Here is a 26,740-nt window from a genome sequence, read left to right as displayed (position 1 = left end):
TTTTGATCTATTCACTTTGAAGGTTTAAAGAATAAAGTTGCATGGAGGAAAATTACGTGAGTTGCAACATTACATTATCCACCAAGTCAACCATGTCCCGCGGGCCCATTTTTTCCTGTTTCTTATAATGAATGAAATCATTGTTAAATCATTGTCTTAAAAAAAAAAAAATAAGAAAGGAAAAAAATAAACAAAAAAAAACACAAATTCAATGGTATCTCCACTTGAATGAATAACTTTACACAACAAGTTTGACATCGAAGATAGAAACATTCACAGAATGACATTGTTGCAAATGAAAACTCGAAAAGTCGGCGGGACGTCGGACTCTAACCACCTCATTATGGTGTTTGGTTTTCAAACTCTCTCAAGATCTAGAGCAATCCAAGTGCTATTGCTGACGTGAATTATTTTTCTTTAAAAAATTGTCACATGCGGAAATTTTTTTAGAAAACCTGGTATTATTATAATCATAGAGAGCTAACTGATAGGGCTTGTCCTAGCCGAAATGGATCTGTTTTCTTCTAGGTATTGCAAACTATTGAAAGTAACCTCTATTTAGGGTAGAAGCACGTATTCAGAGCAAATGAAGCATATTACAGCTGTATATTGCAGCTGTATCTTAGCGAGAGACTGTTCGTAGCTGAAAAAAATAGTTTTAAAAGTAAAACAGTTTGAATATTTACAACATATACTAAAAATAGTTTTCAGTTTCAATTGGAAATATTTTCACAGTTCAGTATTATGTGTCTCGTAATTACGCTCTCAACCCGTTATTGTTTTGATTGGTTTTCGTCTTTTGAAAGCGGCCATTAAAAGAGTCTGTGAGGCAGAACCATGTGAGTGGGATTTCAATGGTCAGTTTTTCCCTCCTCCTATTGATTTATTCGGAAACCCTTTCAAGTAGGTCATAAAGACAGAAATGCGGAAAAGTCTGATGTGACGTACAGGCTCCATTGCCCGGACTAAGGGAAAGAGTTCATACGAACCATATTGATTTACTGAGCGTGAGACATGGCAGTTCTCTATCTCCAGCTTTCTTTCGCAATTTTTACTTTAACTACAGTTGTTCGTGGATATAGAAGTAAGAATGAACAATATTTTACTGTTGGTCGGGAAATTGGGGATGCAAAGTCATACGATTTCATACGAGGTGAGTAACTGATGTTTTTCTCCGTAATGAGTCTTTCGCCCTCAGGAACAAAATCTAAATTTTTTATTCATCCCTTCCTGGTTTTCAATTGCAAATTATGCTCTTGGTTCTGATCAATAAATAGGGCCACTAAGCCTGGTCTAAGCTTAGGGATATTTCGATTGAGACAAAAGGGGATCAAGTTCAAGCTGGGTGATGTTGGAAATATTTATCTTTGAAGTGAGCTGTCACAGGCTGTGGCTCGCCTATTTAGGTCTATGGGTGTGTAGGAGATTTGTAAGTTATCGGGGGCAATTTTAAAGCAGAATGTAGAACTTTTCAAATCTTCTATATGTCGGCAGACAAGTTAAAACAACGGCCTTCATTATTTGTCAGACTTTCCTGGCCAGATCAAAGCGAGTTAAATTAATCAGGCATTAAATACAAACAAATATCGGTCCCTAGCAAACTTTTTGAAAGTCGTATGTAAACATCTAAAATTTTCACTTGTTGCAGCAAATTATCAATGAATCCTAATGAATTTTCATCTTCAATTAAAACACTTCTGTCTTGAGGCTGTTCTCTAGAGAGTTAATGAAAGTTTCGCATATTTTAGTTTATCTCGCATTCGGTTAGAATTTCAAAAGTGAAATATTTTTATTTGGCTGAATTATCATCATGACGTCACAATACTCCAAACAAATAAGCTATGGCGGATTAGAGTAGAGTCCGTTTCCATCCAAAACAGTGTTGACTCACACTCAATTACGTCAAAAGTTTAAGGCGCTTTAGTAGTTTTAGTAGTGTATGGTGGGTATCGCGTCTGCTTTAGTTTAACTTAGAAGAATTTCACGCTGGTCGCAACAGTTTCATGAATAATACCTGCTGCATATAATTTCCTTAAAAAAAAAAACACGACTAAAAATATCAATATTTGGTTCATATATTATTCAACCTATTTTCAAAGTGCAATAGGAAAATCGGTGCAAATGCCCTATAATATAAGAAAAACATCTATAACACGATACAAGAAAAAAGTGACATTAAAAAATCAACCGTGATGTTAATACGATTTAACCAAACAGACTGTCGGCGGACCTAATTCATAATACTATCCTGTTCTAGCTGATTGCAGATAGATTGTCGACCACAAATATAACCCATCTCTAATCGACTTGAGAATAGGTAAAGTGTAACAGGAATAAACTAGAGACATGATGATAGCACATATCACCAGTGGTATTTATTCAACCTATTTTAAAAGCGTAACAGGAAAATCTAAATAAAATGTTGTGCATTTGCTTTAAATGTTGCATTAAGTGGTAAAGAGTTGACGTAACTGCCGAAGAAAAGGATGCAAGTGGGAACGTAAATTGTCTTCGAAACTTTCCGCTTTCCACCATTTTGGATTGGACCTTGACGTCATGGGGTTGCCACTTTCGTCTTGATACCTGACCTCCTGTGGTTTTGAGCCTCTGAGAGGCTTTTCATGATAGAATTAACAATCAAATGGCTTTTCATTTAGAACGATAACTCGGTAGAAAAATTAAAATATACAGTATATAATTTTTTTTCATTTGAACTTTTATATCAAGTTTTTCACATCACCAAGTCCTCACTGTAACACTCGCATTCAAATTTAATGTTGAGAGAAGGGCTCTAATTTCAACATGGGATGTGCCTACTAAAACAACTAACACGTAGACAATTCGTCAAAATGATACCCCATCAAATAATCGACTTATTTGGTTAATTGCAGATGAACGCTTCAGATACGGCTATTATGATGAATATGAAGGTCTAATCGCTGAGGGTATGTAATTTCCTCTCAAATCATTCCGTTATTGAACATTCTGAGTCTCTTTTATTCAACCAAACCGTTAAGAGAGATATACCGTCGTCCGCTCGGCAGTACGGTGAGTAACTAAACACTATTCTGTACGGATGGAATGAAAAAATTGGAATTCAATTTTAGCGATAGAAATACAATCGAAGGAGGGAGGGGAGGGGGGAGATGGCTCAAAGGGAGCCTTGGAAGCTGTCAAAGGGGAGCAAGGATGACGCAGTCGTAAGAGCACATGTGGCTTGAGTTTGTTGTTGGTTCTCGTCCATGCTCCGAGGGTTTTTCTTCGGGTGCTCCGTTTATTCTCCCTCCACAAAAATCAACATTCTAAATTCCAATTCGACCTACAAACAGTGGACAAGAAGAACCACCTCGTGGAATGTCCACTTTTAAATCCCCTTTTTATAATTTGTATTCCTTTTGATCAGATAATCTAGCGTTCTTACTTTTTGCAGCTAAAAGGTCCAGATACGTTGATGAAGCGGAAGCTCTCATAGCTGCGGGTATGTAAGCAATTCTTATCTGTCCGTGCTGGAACATGTTTGCTCCTTTACAAAATACCTAAATTTAAATCATATTAAAGAAGCCATATATGACACAAATAAAAAGTAGTACTGCGTATAGGTAAATGAATTTGATCTAAAGCAGTGCCTGTCCTCTTTATTACGATGAAACTACAGGGTAGGAAAACCTAGGTACGCTGCCACTCGCTTGCCATAGGTTGATTTCGAGATATTTTTCTTCTGGAGCGGTATCAAGAGAACGGATTTTGACGCTAATGATGATGATAAATAAGCCTAGCTTACATAAGGCATTGTACGTTCTACAAGACCACTATCAAACGAGATACCTATCTATAAAATCACCAAGATAAATTCACAGTGCCTGGTTTTGCTGTAGTGAATCCAGGGATAAGATAGGTCTCTATATGATAGAACTAAGCGCTGATAATAATAGTGATGACAACCGAAAAGCATTACAGAGCAAAATTTTGGAAAATGTGTCTAGTACAAAGATCCGTTCAAGTTGCAGGAAAAACCTTATCTAAACGTCTCAATGAAATAACTATAACAAAGCCCATTATCATAAAGCCTGCCTAAAAAAACGTTTTGGTTCTATGTATCACAAGTTAATGTCTTCCTTAATCTCAAGGGGAGAAACTTTAATATTTTGTTAATGACCGATCGCCGCCGGTGCGATGCACATCTCTCTTGATTGGTCTACCTCACGGTCATAAAAAAATTCAACTTGAATTTGAACTTCAGCTTTTTTAAGCTGGAAGTTTTTCTCCTTGCCAAAATTTTTCGATCGTAGACCAAGTTCGATACTTCTTAGGCTGTCCTTGATTATTTGTGTTCTTCGGTCAATTAAATGTTTTCCCTCGCGCGTCGGAGAGAGTGACTCGCATTACTGAATCTTTATGCATCTCCTTCAAATCATTTATGTTTTCTAATTACAGATGAAGACGAAATTGAAGAGCTTTCTTGTTTAGAAAACCCGTGTAGGTACGGGGGAACATGTGTCGTCACTTCCTGTGGCAGTTACGAGTGCAAATGCCGGCCGGGTTTCTCAGGAAAGCATTGTGACTGCGGTAAGCTACATTATAACTTTGTAATGTGGTCTGTTTTGCAAATCTATGGTTCAAATGAAAGAGGTTTAAGTATGATTAAAAAATAAAACATTTTTATTTAGCCCATATGAATTCAGAAAATTTTTCCCTGGAGTAAGCCCTACTCCCACCCCCCTGATGAGATTGAACAGACAACTTGTAGAAATCATTCATACCACTGAGGACAAGGGCACAATGTTCCTATTACAATTTATCATAGCTATAAATTAAATTAAAACTGACGTGACCACCTGACCTAGTTAAGAATTAGAGCGTGTTCCATTTCAGCCCGATGAAGGCACTCTAAGAATGAAACTTTTGCTAATTTTGGGAATTTATGTGAATATTTGTTAAATGTCCAATTTTAACTCAAAGTTCTGTTTGTGAAAGTACGTTCGATTGTGTTTTCACATTTGGGAACCAGGGTGGGGACAGTGGGGAAAGCGTTTGCCTTCCACCACAGTTGGCCAAGGTCAATTCTTTGGAGTCACATTGAAGTTGAGGTTAAGTTTTATTGGCTTTTTCTCTCCCTTGCCACGGTGTTATCCAATATACCTTCCTTCACAAAAACCAATAGTCTAACTTCTAAGCAATTCGGCTTAGATACAACTAACAAAAAGCCACCTACCCCTTTCCTCTCCTCCCCTCCCCACCAATGTGTAAGCTCAATTTCATGATTGCATGTTTCATTCATACAATGGCCTATCGTTTTCTAAAATTATGTCATTCTGTTCTATTTTTCAGTTGTCAAAGAGTGTGATTTTGACAAAAATCCGTGTCGCCACAATGCAACCTGTATTGACATGGGTTCAGACTATATCTGCAAATGTCCATCGGGTATCAAAGGAAGACATTGTGAGATTGGTGAGCTAAGACAAAAAGCATTAATTAATTTCATGTTAAAATCTAATTACGTCACGAGATCGAATATTGCACCACCAAAACTAAGGAATAACCGCTACATATTCGCGAAATTTCACACCCATCAAGAATGTTGGGAGAAAAAAAAGAGAGCGTGGTGACACAGGAGGGGTGGGGGGGGGTGGGGGAAGCTGAATCACGTTCACGAAAAGTATATTAATAAAAAGAAATCAAAAAATCAAAATTCCTCCCTTTGTATTCTTTTCGTATTCACGCGCATCGCACATGATTTCGCAAATTAGCCAATCACGTCAAAGAACTCTAACCTTGACATTGGAAAACTGACGTGGACATTTTCGCCTACTTTTGTTTGTTCCGCGGAGTTTTAGTTAGTTTTTTTGAGCTTTCGTTCGCGGAAATTTGTTTCCCCTCTGTTTGGAATTTTATGGAGTTTCAGAGTTTTTTACTTTAGCCAAATGTTGTGGTTCATTTAACGAGTTTAATTGATTTATTAATTAATAATAAATTAATAATAATTAATAATTAATTAATAATAATATTTTATTCGGAGTTTGGACTCTAGCCTCTTTTTTTGGCTCAATATATTCCCCTCAACAGTTGACAACTACCCCAACATGAGTTACATGTTTTAAAGTGGTTAAGAGAATTATTAGCTTTGTAAAAGTTTTTTTTAATCTCTCTTTAGACATCGATGAATGTGATGCCTTGGCGTGTTCCAACGAAGCTACTTGCATCAACACTGTCGGAAGTTACATGTGCAAGTGTAGACCTGGATTTAAAGGAAAGACGTGCTGTTCAGGTAATTTAGCAGTGTCTTATTATTATAGAGAAATAGGAACTGTGAAGAAGAAAGATACTGAATTTATTTTTCACGCATAGAAAGAAAAATAAAAACCAGAGAGATGGACTGTACCCACGAAGACGAAAACACGCGTGTGGCTTGAAACGGAAGCTTTGTCGCGAAATTTATGACGCTCCTCTCCAAATACAAAATTTGCTCATCATTCTAGGCTTAATGATGATCTGGATGGCACAATTTTTAAATTAGGCCTTTGAATGCGTGACGGTGTAATCAGAAAGCACTGATATGGTTGAAGTTTACAATCCACACAATCAAGTTTACTCGCTCCTAACCTGCTTTCCCCGAAAAAAAAACCCATTCCTTTTATACCTTCACAAAAATTTTATACCCCTCTGTCGTTTCAGATATCAACGAATGTGAGTCGTCAGACGGCGATCCTTGTGAAAACGGGGGAACTTGTGAGAACACTTATGGCAGCTTTTGGTGTGCATGTCCCAGTGGGTTTGTTGGAAAACGTTGCGAACGCGGTAAGTCCAGATCAGCGATATTTTTTTTGAAACAGGAATTTCAAAGCGTAAATGCTCCATGTAGCATACAGTCTATTTTATCCAAACTGGTATATTGAATATCTATGATGAAGTGGAAATGTATCCATCAGTCTTTTCGTCTCTCTTTTCCTTGCAAGCTGAAGCCATAGAAAAGGTGTTAGAGGCACATAGCAGGGGTTCGTAGGGTAGAACAAGATACCCTGGGAACGAGGGTGATTGTCGATAGAAAGAGAGGACATGGTCCAAATATTACGAACTGGGAATTTGAACTACGTAACAACGGACAACCTGAATTCGTTCATATTTCAATTTTCGGCTGCCACTTTGGAAATTGATATATTGGCTAAGAATAACTACGCTCTTGCGTATCTTACATCCTTATTCCAGCGCCTTCGATGACAGCTTTGGTATCATTTTCTAATGCGCTTCATACAACATCAAACATTACTGGTAACTAACCGCTCTCTGCTTTGCAGATCGTAATGAATGTGTTAATTGGCCATGTGAGAATGGTGGAAAGTGTATCAATACCAGAGGAAGCTATGAGTGCTCTTGCCCAGAAACTTATCAGGGAGAGCATTGCGAGCGAGGTAACCGCTCAGCTGTTAACATTGAATAACAAAACTTTATATTCCTAACATGCAACCCTATCAAGATCCACTTCTATGCTAAATTAGTTTCTTCCATACACGACGCATCGTGAACCTTCTTGCTCATTGTTTAACTGGGATGCGATCAATTTTACTTTGACTGTGTTACTGCCTAAAAATTTGCTTTGGAATGTTGCTGGCTCGACAGCTTTCCGCAAATGTGACACAGATGCCTCAAGAAACATTTCCATAATGCCCCGAATAGATAACAGGCTAGATAAAAAATTTTCCTTTGACCGTTCCGCGGCTAAGACGTTCATAATGAATAATTCTTGAGATATTTTCAAAAATTTCTACAGATGTAGATGAGTGTCTCACAAACAACCCTTGCAAGAATGGAGCAACATGTACCAATTTACCCGGAGACTACAAGTGTGATTGTCCAAAGGGATGGGAAGGGAAAAATTGCGACCAAGGTGAGTTTGCTTTTCTCCATTCTCGTGCCCCTCCGGTTTGATAAAAGGTATCTTCCTGGTTCTATCGGTTATGTCCATATGTACGCATGCGCATAACTGCTCCACCTATATGGAGTTCTCAACCGTAAGCAGGTTTTTACCTAGCATTTCGTGAGGCGTTCCCAGTATTTTGCTGCTACCCAAGTGCGTTCCTGATTGGAGAGAGGCACTGTGACAGTTTATTTTCGAGTCTAAGAACTCAGCACGTTGACTCCAGCTGAGGCTCTCACCTCATCACACATTTTATTTAGGCGTGGAACCTAAGTATATAATTTTTAGCTGGAATGGAGAGAGCGTAATTCCACAGAAATGCTAAGCTACTTGAAGAACGGCCGTTGTAGATAGATATCTAAAATACTGATCGGTGTTAAGGCTCAGTAGTCTCCGATAAAATTGCCAAGGTATCATATCAGGAATCTGTTGCTGTCTTTGACCCGGCGCATTCAGTATGATCGCTGTAGACAACTGCATTTCTCCTTTTTTTTTTTTTTTTAATCAAACAGCTATTTATAATCGACATAAATGGGTAATCTTATCCTTATTGTGATGGATCATAAACTATAGTGACATGGACGTACAAATGGCTAAATTTGAGAGCTCTAGACTATAATCAAATCAGTCAGTCTTGCCCATTCATACCTGACTGAATTCATCTTCGATTCACAGATGTTAACGAATGTACTTCCACTCCATGTAAAAATGGCGGTACATGCGTCAACCTACACGGCAGCTTCGAATGTCTCTGTACATACCAACATTCTGGTGTTCTCTGCGAACAAGGTAAGATCGATTATTTGCGAGGTGTTGATGAAAAAGGAGAGCCTAAGCCAGTGGAGACTCGAGTTCTCAGGCCTCTGTAATTGAAGGAGAAGAAATCCTAAGGAAAACACCCTTCAATCCAGTACGGTTCTATGGCAGCTCCAAACTTCGTATCCTTTCATTTAATACCTTTCCCCGTTTGAATTCACCCATTGCTGTTCTTCTTATGCACGAAAAGAATGTTACGAAATCTTCAATCGCATGAAGTTTCTAGGCTGTCAGGACACACTCGTATAACGTGATCCAGGCAAAAGCTTCAGCGTTTATCCTTCTTTGCCTTTACACAGCATGCAATGCAGCCCTCGGCATGGAGAGCGGCGCCATCCTGGATGAACAGATCATTGCTTCTTCAGAATATGATGGAAATCATGCTGCTAAGCAAGGCAGGTTGAACTTCCTAGCGGTCCCAGGTAAAGCAGGAAGCTGGTCAGCTCGCACAAATGACGCCAATCAATGGATACAAGTAAAACTTCCCAGCAACACAAAAATATCTCGTTTTTCGACGCAAGGAAGAAATGCATTCAATCAGTGGGTTACAAAATACCAGCTAATGTACAGTGAAGATGGACTCAACTTCCATTATTATCATGAGCGAGGGCAGAGCTCACCTAAGGTACAAATCTTTGATAAAGAGATTGAGTTCCGTCAACACACACGAGAAATCCTTTTGGAAAATATTTGTTACGTTAAACAAGTGATTTGCTGTTATTAACTCCATTTACGTCTGCTAGGAATTTCAAGGCAACAGTGACAGTGAAACTATTGTATATCACGAGTTGAACCCGCCTATTGAAGCACGCTATGTTAGACTTCGTCCTACAGCCTGGCACAACCACATATCCTTGCGAATGGAACTGTACGGATGCGAAGGTATTCTTAAATAAGTTTCCTCATTACATGCCTTTGACGAAATGCGTTTATTTAGTTTCTAATTTTAAAACTGATCAGAGTTTTCATTTCAAAAACCCTTGACTCTTTGTACTTTTTATTTAAATTTTTACAGTTTGTGTTCAAGCACTTGGAATGGAGAGCCGGGATATCGTTGATGCCCAGATCACTGCTTCTTCAGAATTTGATGGAAATCATGCTGCTAAGCAGGGGAGATTGAACTTCCAAGCCGTCCCAGGTAAAGCAGGAAGCTGGTCAGCTCGCACAAACGACGTCAATCAATGGATACAAATAAAACTTCCCGGATACACAAAGATAACCCGGTTTGCGACGCAGGGAAGAAATGCATTTAATCAGTGGGTAACGCAATACAAGTTAGAGTACAGCGAGGACGGTGTAACGTTTCATTATTACCATGAACCAGGCCAGAGTGCACCTAAGGTACTATGCTATGACATGCGTACAACGTTACAAAAATGAAAAAAACCCTTTTAGAACGACGTACAAGAATCAATAATAGACGCAATGCTGAGGCAACGGGAGGCTCGTTCCCAACGCGCACGCACTCGAAATTACTACTTAAATGTGAACAAAGCGAGATTTTCCCGAATTATTTTGTTCTCTCAAAAAGAAAACAAAATTAACTCGCCAAAAGATGTACCCCTGAAACTTTCCGAACCTAAATTGGGCATTGATTTTGACATTTGGAGATTATTTACTGAGGATATTTCTTATGTAATAATTGTCTTAACTGTGTTGGAACTTATTTCTGATTCGTTTCCATTTCCAATAATTATATTCTTGCAAGGGCATGTAAGCACGCGACCTCTTTCTTAGTTAAGAGGGTGATCTTTCACAAATCCCATCCAACAACCTCTGGTGAGGGCTAACTCAAAGAGAGGAGAACAAAAGAAAATGTGATTGGAGGTCGTCTTGGCAATAACATTTTGCGACCAGTGCAGAGAGTTGATATTTGTATCGTAGGTGTTAATCGATTTACTTGCTCGATTCTTTCTTTATTCAAAGATATTTCATGGAAACACGGATAGTAACACTATTGTGACCCATGAATTGCTTCCTCCCATCCAAGCACTGTACATCAGGCTTCGTCCTACTGCTTGGTTCAATCATATATCAATGAGGATGGAGATCTACGGATGTCCAGGTAATGTTTTGATCACGCATAGAGGCTCTACTCTCTCTATATTTTCCATTCATGAGGAACTTTAACTTAAACAGAGTGAAATTCTTTTAAGTTATTTCGTTTAATTTTTAGCATTAATCAGTGTTCTTATTACAAAGCTCTCGCCTCTTTTTATTTTGAATTATTACAGCATGCACAAAACCACTTGGTATGGAGAGCGGCGCCATCTTGGATGCACAGATTACTGCTTCTTCAGAATTTAATGGAAATCATGCTGCTACGCAAGGCAGGTTGAACTTCCTAGCGGTCCCAGGTAAAGCAGGAAGCTGGTCAGCTCGCACAAACGACGTCAATCAATGGATACAAATAAAGTTTCCCGGATACACAAAGATAACTCAGTTCGCCACACAGGGAAGAAATGCATTCAATCAGTGGGTAACGCAGTACAAGTTAGAGTACAGCGAGGATGGTGTGACTTTTCATTATTACCATGAACCGGGCCAGAGTGCACCTAAGGTATTAGGGCTTGTTTATTACGTCATAGAAAAATACAGAAAATCATTTTAGAGCGGTGTATAAAAGTTATGAGAGGTGCGAGTCTGGGAAGGCGCTTAAGAAGTCCTATTGAGCCTGGAACTAGTCTCTGTCAAGCCTCGTCCTTGCGCCGTAGTACTCGTGGAGGCTACTAAATTGTATAAACAGCGAAACTTTATCAACCCAGTTATGATTAGTCTACCAAAACGTTTAAAAATCGAAATACACTTGTTATTCTTTGAAACAAAAATTTGCCAGTGATTTTGATCATTGTAAATGATCTAATGGAAATATTTTGGTAATCCTTTTTATCCTGTTTCCATCTCGCTTTCTATTTCTTGCAAATAGGTTAAAACACGGCACCAATGTCTTAAGAAGGTGATCGTTTGCAACTCCTCTAGAATAAAACCATTTTTATCCTCAGCCGCCATCGCACTAAGAGTGGAGAGAAGAAAGGAAAATATCGATTCGGGAACAATTATTCTTTGAGCTAATATCATAAAAAATGAACGGCAGTCAAAACAGATGATTGATTGCTAACCTTGCTCGATATTTCCCTTTGTTTTAGGAATTTGTTGGTAATACAGACAGTAACACCATTGTGACCCATGAGTTGTTTCCTCCCATCCAAGCACACTATATAAGGCTTCGTCCTTCTACGTGGGTTAATCATATATCATTGAGAATGGAAGTCTACGGATGTCGAGGTAATGTTGTGACCACGATTAAAAGTCCTATTGCTTGTTGCGTCTCATTTATGAAAGACTTTTTTATCTAACTGCAAAATTGGAAAAAAACCTTTAAATTTCTATGCTCACTTCCTTTAGGTTGTTACTCAGAGTCGTCATATCATAAAAACCTTTTCTCATTTCATTTTAAATCACGACAGCATGCGTTCAAGCACTTGGTATGGAAAACGGTGACATCAAAGATGCTCAGATAACCGCTTCTTCAGAATTTGATGGAAATCATGCTGCTAAGCAAGGCAGGTTGAACTTCCTAGCCGTCCCAGGTAAAGCAGGAAGCTGGTCAGCTCGCACAAATGACGTCAATCAATGGATACAAGTTAAACTTCCCGGATACACAAAGATAACCAGGTTTGCAACGCAAGGAAGAAATGCATTCAATCAGTGGGTAAAGCAGTACAAGTTAGAGTACAGCGAGGACGGTGTGTCTTTTCATTATTACCATGAACCGGGCCAGAGTGCAGCTAAGGTACTAAGACGTTTACAACGTTATAATAATACAAACAACCTCTTCAGCGACGCACTAAAATTGATAATACACATTCTGGGAGCCACACGGAGGCAACAAGGGGCTTCTTTAAATTGTTTTTCCAACGTGTTAGTCCTCGTGATGTCTACTTAAATGTAAACAAAGCGAGATTCTACCGAATCTCTAAGTCCTTTCAAAAAACACAAACTTACAAACTAACGTTTTCAAACGGATATGCCCCTTAAAATGGGCAGTAATTTGGCATTTTGAGACTATTTCCTGAGTATATAACTTGTGTAATAATGGTTATCTTTACTGTGTTGGAACTTATCTCTGATTCGTTTCCTTCTTCAGTAATCATATTCTTGTAAGGGCATGTAAGCACGGTACCTCTTTCTTAATTAAGAGGATGATCTTTCATAAATCCCATGTATAAACCCCTAGTGGGGACGAAACTTAAAGAGAGGAGAACAAAAAAAAAATGTGATTGGAGATTGGAGTCTTCGTAATAACATCTTGCGACCAGTGCAGGGAATTGATATTTGTATCTTAGGTGTTAATCGATTTATTTGCTCGATTTTTTCTTTATTCATAGATATTTCATGGAAACACGGATAGTAACACTATTGTGACTCATGAATTGCTTCCTCCCATCCAAGCACTTTACATCAGGCTTCGGCCTACTGCTTGGTTCAATCATATATCAATGAGGATGGAGATCTACGGATGTCCAGGTAAAATTTTGATCACGCATAGAGGCTCTACTCTCTATATATTTTCCATTTAGGAGGAGCTTTAACTAAATAGAGTGAAAGTCTTAAGATATTTTCTTTAATTTTCAGCATAAATGGGTGTTCTTATTACAAATCTCTAGTCTCTTGTTATTTTTAATTATTACAGCATGCGCTGAACCACTTGGTATGGAGAGCGGTGCAATCTCAGATGCACAGATTACTGCATCTTCAGAATTTAATGGAAATCATGCTGCTAAGCAAGGCAGGTTGAACTTCTTAGCCGTCCCAGGTAAAGCAGGAAGCTGGTCAGCACGCACAAACGACGTCAATCAATGGATACAAGTAAAACTTCCCGGATACACAAGGATAACCAGGTTTGCGACACAAGGAAGAAATGCATTTAACCAATGGGTAACGCAGTACAAGTTAGAGTACAGCGAGGACGGTGTGACTTTTCTTTATTACCATGAACCAGGCCAGAGTGCAGCTAAGGTACTATGACATGTTTACAACGTTATAAAAGTGCAAACAACCTTTACAGCGACGCGCAAAAATTGATAATATAGGCTTTAGAAGCCACACGAAGGCAACAAGGGGTATTCCTGAAGCGCTTTCCCAACACGTCAGTCCTCGTGATGTCTATTTAAATGCGAACAAGGGCAGATTTTACCGAATCTCTCTGTCCTTTAACAAAACACAACCTTACAAACTAAAGTTTTGAAACGGATATGCCCCTTAAAAGTAAGCAGTGATTTTAATCTCCAGTAATCATATTCTTTCAAGGGCATGTGAGCACGCGACCACTTTCTTAATGAAAAGATTATTTTTCATAAATCCCATGCAACAAACCCAGGTGGGGGACTAAACTAAAAGAGAAGAGAACAAAAGAAAATGTGATTGAAGGTAGTCTTGGTACTAACATTTTGCGACCAGTGCAGAGAGTTGATGTTTGCGTCTTAGGTGTAAATCGATTTACTTGCTCGATGTTTTCTTTATTCATAGATATTTCATGGAAACACGGATAGTAACACTATTGTGACCCATGAATTGCTTCCTCCCATCCAAGCACTGTACATCAGGCTTCGTCCTACTGCTTGGTTCAATCATGTATCAATGAGGATAGAGATCTACGGATGTCCAGGTAAAATTTTGATCACGCATAGAGGCTCTACTCTCTATATATTTTCCATTTATAAGGAGCTTTAACTAAACAGATTGAAACTCTAAAGTTATTTTCTTCAATTTTAAGCATTAATCCATGCTCTTATAACAAAGCTCTCGTCTCTTTTTATTTTGAATATTACAGCATGCACAAAACCACTTGGTATGGAGAGCGGCGCCATTTTGGATGCACAGATTACTGCATCCTCAGAATTTAATGGAAATCATGCTGCTACGCAAGGCAGGTTGAACTTCCTAGCCGTCCCAGGTAAAGCAGGAAGCTGGTCAGCTCGCACAAATGACGTCAATCAATGGATACAAGTAAAACTTCCCGGATACACAAAGATAACTCAGTTCGCCACACAGGGAAGAAATGCATTCAACCAGTGGGTAACGAAGTACAAGTTAGAGTACAGCGAGGACGGTGTGACTTTTCATTATTACCATGAACCAGGCCAGAGTGCAGCTAAGGTACTATTACATGTTTACGAGGTTATAAAAATATAAACAACCTTTACAGTGACGCACTAAAACTGATAATATACACTCTAGAAGCCACCCGGAGGCAACGAGATGCTTCTTTAAAGCGTTTTCCTAACACGTAAGTCATCGTGATGACTACTTAAATGTGAACAAAGCGAGATTTTACTGAATTTATTTGTCCTTTCAAAAAAATAAAACTTACAAACTAACGTTTTCAAACGGATATACCCCTTAAAAGTGGGCGGTGATTTTGACATTAAGAGATTATTAACTGAGCATATAACTTGTATAATAATAATCTTACCTGTGTTGGAACTTATCTGTGATTCGTTTCCATCTTCAGTAATCATATTCTTGCAAGGGCATTTAAGCACGCGACTTCTTTCTTAATTAAGAGAGTTGTCTTTCATTAATCCCATGCAACAACCCCAGGTGGGGGACTAAACTCAAAGAGAGGAGAACAAAAGAAAATGTGATTGGAGATAGTCTTAGCAATAACCTTTTGCAACCAGCTCAGAGAGCTGATATTTGTATCGTAGGTGTTAATCGATTTACTTGCTCGATTCTTTCTTTATTCATAGATCTTTCATGGAAACACGGATAGTAACACTATTGTGACCCATGAATTGCTCCCTCCCATCCAAGCACTGTACATCAGGCTTCGTCCTACTGCTTGGTTCAATCATATATCAATGAGGATGGAGATCTACGGATGTCCAGGTAATGTTTTGATCACACATAGAGGCTCTACTCTCTATATTTCCATTCATGAGGAACTTTAACTTAAACAGAGTGAAATTCTATTACGTTATTTTCTTTAGTTTTTAGCATTAATCAGTGTTCTTATTACAAACCTCTCGTTTCTTTTCGTTTTGAATTATTACAGCATGCGCTAAACCACTTGGTATGGAGAGCGGCGCCATTTTGGATGCACAGATTACTGCTTCTTCGGAATTTGATGGAAATCATGCTGCTACGCAAGGCAGGTTGAACTTCCTAGCGGTCCCAGGTAAAGCAGGAAGCTGGTCAGCACGCACAAATGACGTCAATCAATGGATACAAGTAAAACTTCCCGTATACACAAGGATAACCAGGTTTGCAACGCAAGGAAGAAATGCATTCAACCAGTGGGTAACGAAGTACAAGTTAGAGTACAGCGAGGACGGTGTAACTTTTGATTATTACCATGAACCAGGCCAGAGTGCAGCTAAGGTACTATTACATGTTTACAAATTATAAAAATACAAACAACCTTTACAGCGACGCGCAAAAATTTATAATATAGGCTCTAGAAGCCATATGGAGTCAACAAGGGGCTTTCCGGAAGCGTTTTCCCAACGCGTCAGTCATCGTGATAACTACTTAAATGCGAACAAGGGCAGATTTTTTACTGAATCTCTTGTCCCTTAACATAACACAAACTTACAAAGTAACGTTTTGAAACGGATATACCCCTTAAAAGTAAGCAGTGATTTTAACATTTTAAGATTATTTACTTGGCATATAACTTGTATTGTAATACCCTTAACCGTGTTGGAACTTATCTTAGACATGTTTTCATCTCCAGTAATCATATTCTTTCAAGGGCATGTAAGCACGCGACAACTTTCTTAGTTAAAAGATTATTTTTCATAAATCCCATGCAACAGCCCCAGGTGGGGGCTAGACTCAAAGAGAGGTGAACAGAAAAAGGTGCGATTGGAGATTGTCTTGGTAAGAACATTTTGCGACCAGTGCTGAGCGTTGATATTTGCGTCTTAGGTGTTAATCGATTTACTTGCTCGACTTTTTCATTATTCATAGATATTTCATGGAAACACGGATAGTAACACTATTGTGACCCATGAATTGCTTCCTCCCATCCAAGCACTTTACATCCGGCTTCGTCCTACTGCTTGGTTTAATCATATATCAATGAGGATGGAGATCTACGGATGTCCAGGTAATGTTTTGATCACGCGTAGAGGCTCTACTCTATTTATATTTTCCATTTATGAGGAGTTTTAACTAAGCCGAGTGAAATTCTTAAGTTATTTTCTTTAATTTTAAGCATTAATCAGTGATCTTATCACAAAGCTCTCGTCTCTTTTTATTTTCAATATTACAGCGTGCACAAAACCACTTGGTATGGAGAGCGGCGCCATCTTGGATGCACATATTACTGCATCCTCAGAATTTAATGGAAATCATGCTGCTACGCAAGGCAGGTTGAACTTCCTAGCGGTCCCAGGTAAAGCAGGAAGCTGGTCAGCACGCACAAATGACGTCAATCAATGGATACAAGTAAAACTTCCCGGATACACAAAGATAACTCAGTTCGCCACACAGGGAAGAAATGCATTCAACCAGTGGGTAACGAAGTACAAGATAGAGTACAGCGAGGACGGTGTGACGTTTCATTATTACCATGAACCAGGCCAGAGTGTAGCTAAGGTACTATGATATGTTTACAACGTTATAAAAATACAAACAACCTTTACAGCGACGCACTAAGATTGATAATATACGCTTCTAGAAGCCACGCGGAGGCAAAGAGGGTCTTCTTTAATTGTTTTCCCAACACGTAAGTCATCGTGATGTCTACTTAAATGTGAACAAAGCGAGATTTTACTGAATTTATTTGTCCTTTCAAAAAAATAAAACTTACGAACTAACGTATTGAAACGGATATACCCCTTAAAAGTGGGCAGTGATTTTGACATTTGGAGAATATTAACTGTGCATGTAACTTGTATAATAATAATCTTAACTGTGTTGGAACTTATCTGATTCGTTTCCATCTCCAGTAATCATATTCTTGCAAGGGCATTTAAGCACGCGACTTCTTTCTCGATTAAGAGAGTCGACTTTCATAAATCCCATGCAACAACCACTAGTGGGGACTAAACTGAAAGCGAGGAGAACAAAAGAAAGTGTGACTGGAAATAACTTTTGCGACCAGTGCAGAGAGTTGATGTTTGTGTCTTATGTGTTAATCGATTTACTTGCTCCATTTTTTCTTCATTCCTAGATATTTCATGGAAACACGGATAGTAACACTATTGTGACCCATGAATTGCTTCCTCCCATTCAATCACTTTACATCAGGGTTCGTCCTACTGCTTGGTTCAATCATGTATCAATGAGGATGGAGATCTACGGATGTCCAGGTAAAATTTTGATCATGCATAGGTGCTCTACTCTCTATATATATTTTCCATTCATGAGGAACTTTAACTTAAACAGAGTGAAATTCCAAAGTTATTTTTCTTAATCTAAAGCATTAATCAGTGGTCTTATTACAAAGCTCTCGTCTCCTTTCATTTTGAATTATTATAGCATGCATTAAACCACTTGGTATGGAGAGTGGCGCCATCTTGGATGCACAGATTACTGCATCTTCAGAATTTAATGGAAATCATGCTGCTAAGCAAGGCAGGTTGAACTTCCTAGCGGTCCCAGGTAAAGCAGGAAGCTGGTCAGCTCGCACAAATGACGTCAATCAATGGATACGAGTAAAACTTCCCGGATACACAAGGATAACCAGGTTTGCAACGCAAGGAAGAAATGCATTCAACCAGTGGGTAAAGCAGTACAAGTTAGAGTACAGCGAGGACGGTGTGACTTTTCATTATTACCATGAACCAGGCCAGAGCGCAGCTAAGGTACTAGGACATATTTACAAGGTTATAAAAATACAAACAACCTTTACAGCGACGCACCAAAATTGATAATATAGGCTCCAGAAGCCATGCGGAGGCAACTAGGAGCTTCCTTAAAGCATTTTCCCAACGCGTCAGTCCTCGTGATGTCTACTTAAATGTGAACAAAGCGGGATTTTACCGAATCCCTCTGTCCTTTCAAAAAACACAAAGCTACAAACTAACCTTTATGTAACGGATATACCGCTTAAAAGTAAGCAGTGATTTTGACATTTGGAGATTATTTCCTGAGTATATAACATGTGCAATAATAATTATCTTAACTGTTACGTTCGAGGTGTTGATCGATTTACTTGCTCGATTTTTTTCTCTACTTATAGATCTTTCATGGAAACACGGATAGTAACACTATTGTGACCCATGAATTGCTTCCTCCCATCCAAGCACTTTACATCAGGCTTCGTCCTACTGCTTGGTTTAATCATATATCAATGAGGATGGAGATCTACGGATGTCCAAGTAATATTTTGATCACGCATAGAGGCTCTACTCTCTATATATTTTCCATTTATGATGAGCGTGAACTAAACAGAGTGAAATTCTAAAGATATGTTCTTTAATTTTTAGCATTAATCAGTGTTCTTTTTAGAAAGCTCTCGTCTCTTTTCATTTTGAATTATTACAGCATGCGCTAAATCACTTGGTATGGAGAACGGCGCCATCTTGGATGCACAAATCACTGCATCCTCAGAATTTGATGGAAATCATGCTGCTACGCAAGGCAGGTTGAACTTCCTAGCCGTCCCAGGTAAAGCAGGAAGCTGGTCATCTCGCACAAACGACGTCAACCAATGGATACAAGTAAAACTTCCAAGATACACAAAGATAACCCGGTTTGCGACGCAAGGAAGAAATGCATTCAACCAGTGGGTAACGCAGTACAAGTTAGAGTACAGCGAGGACGGTGTGACGTTTCATTATTACCATGAACCAGGCCAGAGTGTAGCTAAGGTACTATTACATGTTTACAAGGTTATAAAAATATAAACAACCTTTCAAGCGACGCACCAAAATTCATAATACACGCTCTAGAAGCCACGCGGAGGCAGCGAGGGGCATCTTTAAAGTGTTTACCAAACGCGTCAGTCCTCGTGATGTCTACTTAAATGTGAACAATGGCAGATTTTACTGAATCCCTCTGTCCTTTAACAAAACACAAACTTACAAAGTAACGTTTTGAAACGGATGTACCGCTTAAAAGTAAGCAGTAATTTTGACACTTGGAGATTATTTCCTGAGTACATAACTTGTATAATAATAATAATAATAATAATAATAATAATAATGATAATAATAATAATCTTAACTGTGTTGGAACTTATCTCTGATTCGTTTCCATCTTCAGTAATCATATTCTTGCAAGGGCATGTAAGCACGCGACCTCTTCCTTAATTAAGAGGATGATCTTTCACAAATCCCATCCAACAACCCCTGGTTAGGGCTAAACTCAAAGAGAGGAGAACAAAAGAAAATGTGATTGGAGATTGTCTTGGTAATAACATTTTGCAGCCAGTGCAAAGAGTTGATATTTATGTCTTAGGTGTTTATCGATTTACTTCCTCGATTTTTTCTCTATTTATAGATATTTCATGGAAACACAGATAGTAACACTATTGTGACCCATGAATTGCTTCCTCCCATCCAAGCACTTTACATCAGGCTTCGTCCTACTGCTTGGTTCAATCATATATCAATGAGGATGGAGATCTACGGATGTCCAGGTAATATTTTGATCACGCACAGAGGTTGAACTCCTTATATATTTTCTATTTATGAAGAACTTTTATTAAACAGAGTGAAATTAATCAGTGTTCTTATTACAAAGCTCTCGTCTCTTTATTTTGAATTATTACAGCATGCGCTAAACCACTTGGTATGGAGAGTGGCGCCATCTTGGATGCACAGATTACTGCATCCTCAGAATTTAATGGAAATCATGCTGCTAAGCAAGGCAGGTTAAATTTCCTAGCGGTCCCAGGTAAAGCAGGAAGCTGGTCAGCACGCACAAACGACGTCAATCAATGGATACAAGTAAAACTTCCCGGATACACAAAGATAACTCAGTTCGCCACACAGGGAAGAAATGCATTCAACCAGTGGGTAACGAAGTACAAGTTAGAGTACAGCGAGGACGGTGTGACGTTTCATTATTACCATGAACCAGGCCAGAGTGCAGCTAAGGTACTTTGACATGGTTACAACGTTAAAAAAATATAAACAACCTTTACCGCGATGCCCTGAAATTGATAATATACGCTCTAGAAGCCACGCGGGAAAGCGAGGGGTTTCTGTAAAGCGCTTTCCCGACGCGTCAGTCTTCGTGAAGTCTACTTAAATTTGAACAAATTAAAATTTTACCGAATCCCTCTGTCCTTTCACAAAACAAACTTACTAACTAACGTTTAGAAACTGATATACGCCTTAAAAGTTGGCAAGGATTTTGACAATTGGAGATTGTTTACTGAGGATATAACATGTATTATAATAGTCTTACCTGTGTTGGAACTTATCTCCTATTCGTTTCCATCTTCAGTAATCATATTATTGGAAAGGCATGTAGGCACGCCACCACTTTGTTAATTAACAGGGTTGTTTTTTATTAATCCCATGCAACAACCCTGGTGGGGACTAAACTCAAAGAGAGGAGAACAAAAGAAAATGTGATTGGAGATAATCTTGGTAATAACATTTTGCGACCAGTGCAGAGAGTTGATATTTGTGTTTTAGGTGTTAATGGATTAACTCGCTGGATTTTTTCTTTATTCAAAGATATTTCATGGAAACACGGATAGTAACACTATTGTGACCCATGAATTGCTTCCTCCCATCCAAGCACTGTACATCAGGCTTCGTCCTACTGCTTGGTTCAATCATATATCGATGAGGATGGAGATCTACGGATGTCCAGGTAATATTTTGATCACGCATAGAGGCTCTACTCTATAAATTTTCCATTTAGAAGGAGATTTAACTAAACAGATTGAAATTCTTAAGTTATTTTTTTTAACTTTCAGCGTAAATCAGTGTTCTTATTACAAAGATTTCGTCTCCTTTTATTTTGAATTATTACAGCATGCGCTAAACCACTTGGTATGGAGAGTGGCGCCATCTTGGATGCACAGATTACTGCATCCTCAGAATTTGATGGAAATCATGCTGCTACGCAAGGCAGGTTGAACTTTCTAGCGGTCCCAGGTAAAGCAGGAAGCTGGTCAGCTCGCACAAATGACGCCAGTCAATGGATACAAGTAAAACTTCCCGGATACACAAAGATAACTCAGTTCGCCACACAGGGAAGAAATGCATTCAACCAGTGGGTAACGAAGTACAAGTTAGAGTACAGCGAGGACGGTGTGACTTTTCATTATTACCATGAAGCAGGCCAGAGCGCAGCTAAGGTACTATGACATGCTTACAACGTTATAAAAATACGAACAACCTTTAGATCGACTCACTTAAATCAATAATATGCACTCTAGAAGCCACGCGGAGGCAACGAGAGGCTTCTTTAAAGCGTTTTACCAATGCGTCAGTCCTCATGATGTCTACTTAAATGTGAACAAAGTAAGATTCTACCGAATCTATGTGTCCTTTCAAAAGACACAAACTTACTAACTAACGTTTTGAAACGGATATACTCCTTAAAAGTGAACAGTAATTTTGATATTTGCAGATTATTTACTCAGAATATTTCTTATATGATAATTATCTTAACTGTGTTAGAGCTTATTTCCGATTCGCTTCCATTCCTAGTAGTTATATTCTTGCAAGGGCATGTGAGCACGCGACCTCTTTCTTAATTTAGAGGGTGATTTTTCATAAATCCCATGCAACAACCTCAGGTGGGGGTTAAACTCAAAGAGAGGAGAACAAAAGAAATGTTATTGGAGATAATCTTGGTAATAACATTTTGCGAGCAGTGAAGAGAGTTGATATTTTCGTCTTAGGTGTTAATCGATTAACTCGCTGGATTTTTTCTTTATTTAAAGATATTTCGTGGAAACACGGATAGTAACACCATTGTGACCCATGAATTGCTTCCTCCCATCCAAGCACTGTACATCAGGCTTCGTCCTACTGCTTTTTTCAATCATATATCAATGAGGATGGAGATCTACGGATGTCCAGGTAATGTTTTGATCACGCATAGAGGCTCTACTCTCTATATATTTTCCATTTAGGAGGAGCTTTAACTAAATAGAGTGAAATTCTTGAGACATTTTCTTTAATTTTCAGCATAAATGGGTGTTCTTATTACAAAGCTTTCGTCTCCTTTTATTTTGAATTACTACAGCATGCGCTAAACCACTTGGTATGGAAAGTGGCGCCATCTTGGATGCACAGATTACTGCATCCTCAGAATTTAATGGAAATCATGCTGCTAAGCAAGGCAGGTTAAATTTCCTAGCGGTCCCAGGTAAAGCAGGAAGCTGGTCTGCTCGCACAAATGACGTCAATCAATGGATACAAGTAAAACTTCCCGGATACACAAAGATAACTCAGTTCGCCACACAGGGAAGAAATGCATTCAACCAGTGGGTAACGAAGTACAAGTTAGAGTACAGCGAGGACGGTGTGACGTTTCATTATTACCATGAACCAGGCCAGAGTGTAGCTAAGGTACTATAACATTTTTACAAGGTTATGAAAAATACAAACAAACTTTACCGCAGCGACTTACTAAATCAATAATATGCGCTCTAGAAGCCACGCGGAGGCAACGAGAGGCTTCTTTAAAGCGTTTTACTAACGCGTCAGTCCTCGTGATGTCTACTTAAATGTGAACAAAGCGAGATTTTACCGAATCCCTCTGTCCTTTCAAAAAACACAAACTTACAAAGTAACGTTTTGAGACGGATATACCGCTTAAAAGTTGGCAGGGATTTTGACATTTGCAGATTATTTACTGAGAATATTTCTTTTATGATAATTATCTTAACTGTGTTAGAGCTTATTTCCGATTCGTTTCCATTCCTAGTAGTTATATTCTTGCAAGGGCATGTGAGCACGCGACCTCTTTCTTAATTAAGAGGGTGATCTTTCACAAATCCCATCCAACAACCCCTGGTGAGGACTAAACTCAAAGAGAGGAGAACAAAAGAAAATGTGATTGGAGATAATCTTAGTAATAACATTTTGCGACCAGTGCAGAGAGTTGATATTTGTGTTTTAGGTGTTAATGGATTAACTCGCTGGATTTTTTCTTTATTCAAAGATATTTCATGGAAACACGGATAGTAACACTATTGTGACCCATGAATTGCTTCCTCCCATCCAAGTACTCTACATTAGGCTTCGCCCTGCTGCTTGGTTCAATCATATATCAATGAGAATGGAGCTCTACGGTTGTGAAGGTACTTCAAGTTAAACCTTGTAACTCTAGTAATCTTTTTATCACTTGTACATTGTATACAGTAATTTTCAATTGAGTGACGTACGGAATTAGGGATTGCTCGGGTTTTTGCTTACATGAAACTTCGCTGGTTGATTACTCCTGAAAACTTGTACGCTTACTCTGTTGATCAGATTTAAAACTGAAAAACCAATCCAGACCTACTTGCTCGTATCTTCCTGCGTTTGAAGCAGTTTGCTTGTTTTATTTTTAGTTCTCATAAGTTAATGGCTATGCCAAACTTAGCTCTGAGTGGCTGTTGCAATTAATTCGGTTTTAGATTTTCGTCACTCAGTTAAAAACTGTTTCGACCACTAAGATCAGGTAACTCATTTACCCGAATTGGAAAAGCAAATTATAATGCTATAACATGACAAAGGCCGCAGCTAAAGCCATCTAATGAGAAAGTCTGTTCATCCCCTTATCTGTTGGTTGAAGATAGCGTTAGTAGTAATGAAAAGGTACATTTTGAACGGTGCTTAAAACCGCTGCTATAAATCGAAGATGATCAAGTGAGACATCCTGCATGGGCCAGTTTTGCAGAGAAGACATGAATAATTTTATGGCAGAAAGACTGTGGTTCATCCATGCTTCCTTGTCAAAAGGATTATCTTCCCGCGCTAATAAACCTAATTTCGGTCGCCATGGAGTTTGGAGAAACTTAAAAAACCTTTGTTAATTGCTTTATTTTGTTTTACTCACAGCTTAAAAGCTCTTCAATTGGACGCTGACACAGACAATCTGCTCTGACAGCAGCCCCGTACTTGTCACCATATTTTTATGTATTAATTTCTACTCGCATCGATGGCAATGTTATTTCATGGCAGCAATACAGTTTCTTAATAAAATGATGCTTTACCCCAGCATCTCATTTTTCACAGTTTTCTTGCAACTTTCATGAACGTGTCAGTTGTGTGGGACGCGGACAAGGTAATGATTCATAGCGTCATTTGTCAAGTGAAGTGTGTCAGAGGAGCCAAATCACTTGCATTGGGCTCAAAGTTCCCAAAGCGCAAAATTATTGCAACTGTCAAGATAGAACTCCGTGAACATGCAACTATTGAAAAACCACACGACGATTAGACACATAAAAGACTGAGGATTTCTGTATCGGTGGAACGGAGGTTTACAGTGCCGTCTAGGAAACACAGGAAGTTATTGCCTCCAAGGTAGAAAGGAGGTCGTACCAATCCTGCCATATGATTTTTCTGAATAGATGCTCAGTCATACTCATATTTTGTAAATGTTCGGATACGACGAGAAGGTGAAGCTTGATGGTTGGAGAAGTAATGCACTTGTCCTATTTTCAAGCCTTTTGCCAACAGAATTTATGCCTAGGATTTTTTGTCGGTTTTTCCGGCTTCATTACCTTCACTTCCCTTCGTACTAAGCGCACCTTAAGCTAATTCAAATTTCCGAAGAGAGTTTTATCGTCTATTTGCATAAATCGGCCATGAAAGCCCTTTTGGATTGTCATCAGTTCAGACGAAAATAAGGCTATGATAGTTTTTATTTATTTATTTAATTTTCAAGTAATTATTTTCGTGAGAAAGATCGATAAACTTAGCTCGCCGTCTGGTCACTGGAGTGTTTTCTGTGAGGATTTCGAGCTGGGCTATGGCCAAGGTGACCATCTATCGCATTCAAAGTTAAGATTGACCGAGAAGCCATGCGAGTTCTTCATGTAAATTATGAAGTTTTACTTCATACGCTGTCGTTGTTTGGGCAATATCATGACATCTTAGGCAAAATAAAGCTTCACCCTTTGTGCCGTGACATCAGCATACACAATCTCCATACTTTTGTCTGTAAAATTCCCTAAGTACTCATATGATGTACTGCCATATGACGAAATATTTTCAGGCCCTATTTTCACCACTGCTTAAGTAGTGTTCATTACTGCGAAGATCGCTTTCACATTCATTTATAAGGAGGCTTTGTTTAACGATTAAGATATTCTTAAGTTTGCGACTTTTTTGCATAGTTATTGCTTGTGATATTCGATTCAGCCGTGACTGTATAAGGAGAAATTAGATTGTAGTCGCTCTTGGGGCGTTAATGGGTAAATGTCTTCATCTCTGTGGTAAAATAAAGATACCAATGAAACGGCTCGTTATTCCTGGTATCGTTTGCGACGCCGTCAATTTCGCTTCACAAGCGAAGTCAGATCGCTTAAATGCCAATTTGGGGCACTCCAGTAATAAACACATAATGACAAACTCTCAGACGAAATCGAAATAGAAACCCTTCCGAGTTAACACCTTTCGATTAAAATTTAAATTGGCTTTAGTTTTGGGCTACTTGAGCTTTTAAAAAAGAAGTACCTTCTTAACAACTAATTTGCAATTGCATCTTTCTGTGTTGCTTAGCGCCGGGTTGAAGTATTATCAACAGGAGTATGTTGATCGAATCAAAGTGCACGTACATCGCGAAGAAATTTAGCTTGTGAGCCCAACTTTCCAGCTTCACACTAATTCTTGAAGACGTGTATTTTTTTTTTGCCATGGAACGCATAAGACTAACTCAAAATGAAAACTTTCCAAGGATATTTCGTAAAACTTCAACTACTAACTATTTACATCTATAGTTCACTGCTTAAGTGGCTTTCTCTACGATGTGCGCTTAAGTGGCTTTCTCTACGATGTGCGCTTAAGTGGCTTTCTCTACGATGTGCGACACCATAGTTGCCATAACCAGCAGATGAAATAACAATGAAACTGAACTAGTTCTAAATACTTTAGGTTTGCT

The 26,740-nt window shown here is 38.7% G+C and overlaps 1 protein-coding gene across 5 annotated transcripts; it reads left to right on the top strand.

Moving 5' to 3' along the window:
- Positions 1-966: 966 nt before the first annotated feature.
- On the top strand, positions 967-26,155 carry LOC131786985 (uncharacterized). Of its 5 annotated transcripts, XM_059104044.2 has the most exons (37): positions 967-1,153; positions 2,892-2,945; positions 3,431-3,478; positions 4,435-4,566; positions 5,329-5,448; positions 6,152-6,265; positions 6,673-6,795; positions 7,293-7,406; positions 7,766-7,882; positions 8,588-8,701; positions 9,028-9,353; positions 9,472-9,610; positions 9,744-10,069; positions 10,655-10,793; positions 10,963-11,288; positions 11,875-12,013; positions 12,196-12,521; positions 13,117-13,255; positions 13,422-13,747; positions 14,258-14,396; positions 14,562-14,887; positions 15,481-15,619; positions 15,786-16,111; positions 16,703-16,841; positions 17,007-17,332; positions 17,910-18,048; positions 18,218-18,543; positions 18,921-19,059; positions 19,226-19,551; positions 20,183-20,321; positions 20,456-20,781; positions 21,370-21,508; positions 21,673-21,998; positions 22,590-22,728; positions 22,895-23,220; positions 23,816-23,954; positions 24,697-26,154. In XM_059104044.2, the coding sequence occupies exons 1-37, from the start codon at positions 1,015-1,017 to the stop codon at positions 24,699-24,701; spliced, it is 7,125 nt and encodes a 2,374-aa protein (XP_058960027.2). In that variant the 5' UTR covers positions 967-1,014; the 3' UTR covers positions 24,702-26,154. The 5 variants fall into 5 exon arrangements, with proteins under 5 accessions (XP_058960027.2, XP_058960030.2, XP_066029356.1 ...); XM_059104047.2 differs by lacking the exons at positions 17,910-18,048; positions 18,218-18,543 and having other exon boundaries at positions 24,697-26,155; XM_066173259.1 differs by lacking the exons at positions 20,183-20,321; positions 20,456-20,781 and having other exon boundaries at positions 24,697-26,155.
- The last annotated feature ends 585 nt before the right edge of the window (positions 26,156-26,740 follow it).

Source organism: Pocillopora verrucosa, chromosome 10 (genome assembly GCF_036669915.1).
Source record: "Pocillopora verrucosa isolate sample1 chromosome 10, ASM3666991v2, whole genome shotgun sequence".
In the NCBI taxonomy this organism is placed as follows: Eukaryota; Metazoa; Cnidaria; class Anthozoa; order Scleractinia; family Pocilloporidae; genus Pocillopora; species Pocillopora verrucosa.
The sequence above is the reverse complement of the archived record's forward strand: the minus strand, read 5'-3'. Positions and strand labels throughout refer to the sequence as shown.

Excerpts from the sequence above, each read along its gene's own strand:
- LOC131786985 (XM_059104044.2), top strand. The coding sequence starts at position 1,015 with ATGGCAGTTCTCTATCTCCAGCTTTCTTTCGCAATTTTTACTTTAACT. Across the intron at positions 4,567-5,328 it reads AGGAAAGCATTGTGACTGCG|TTGTCAAAGAGTGTGATTTT; the intron begins GTAAGCTACATT and ends TCTATTTTTCAG. Across the intron at positions 7,883-8,587 it reads AGGGAAAAATTGCGACCAAG|ATGTTAACGAATGTACTTCC; the intron begins GTGAGTTTGCTT and ends TTCGATTCACAG.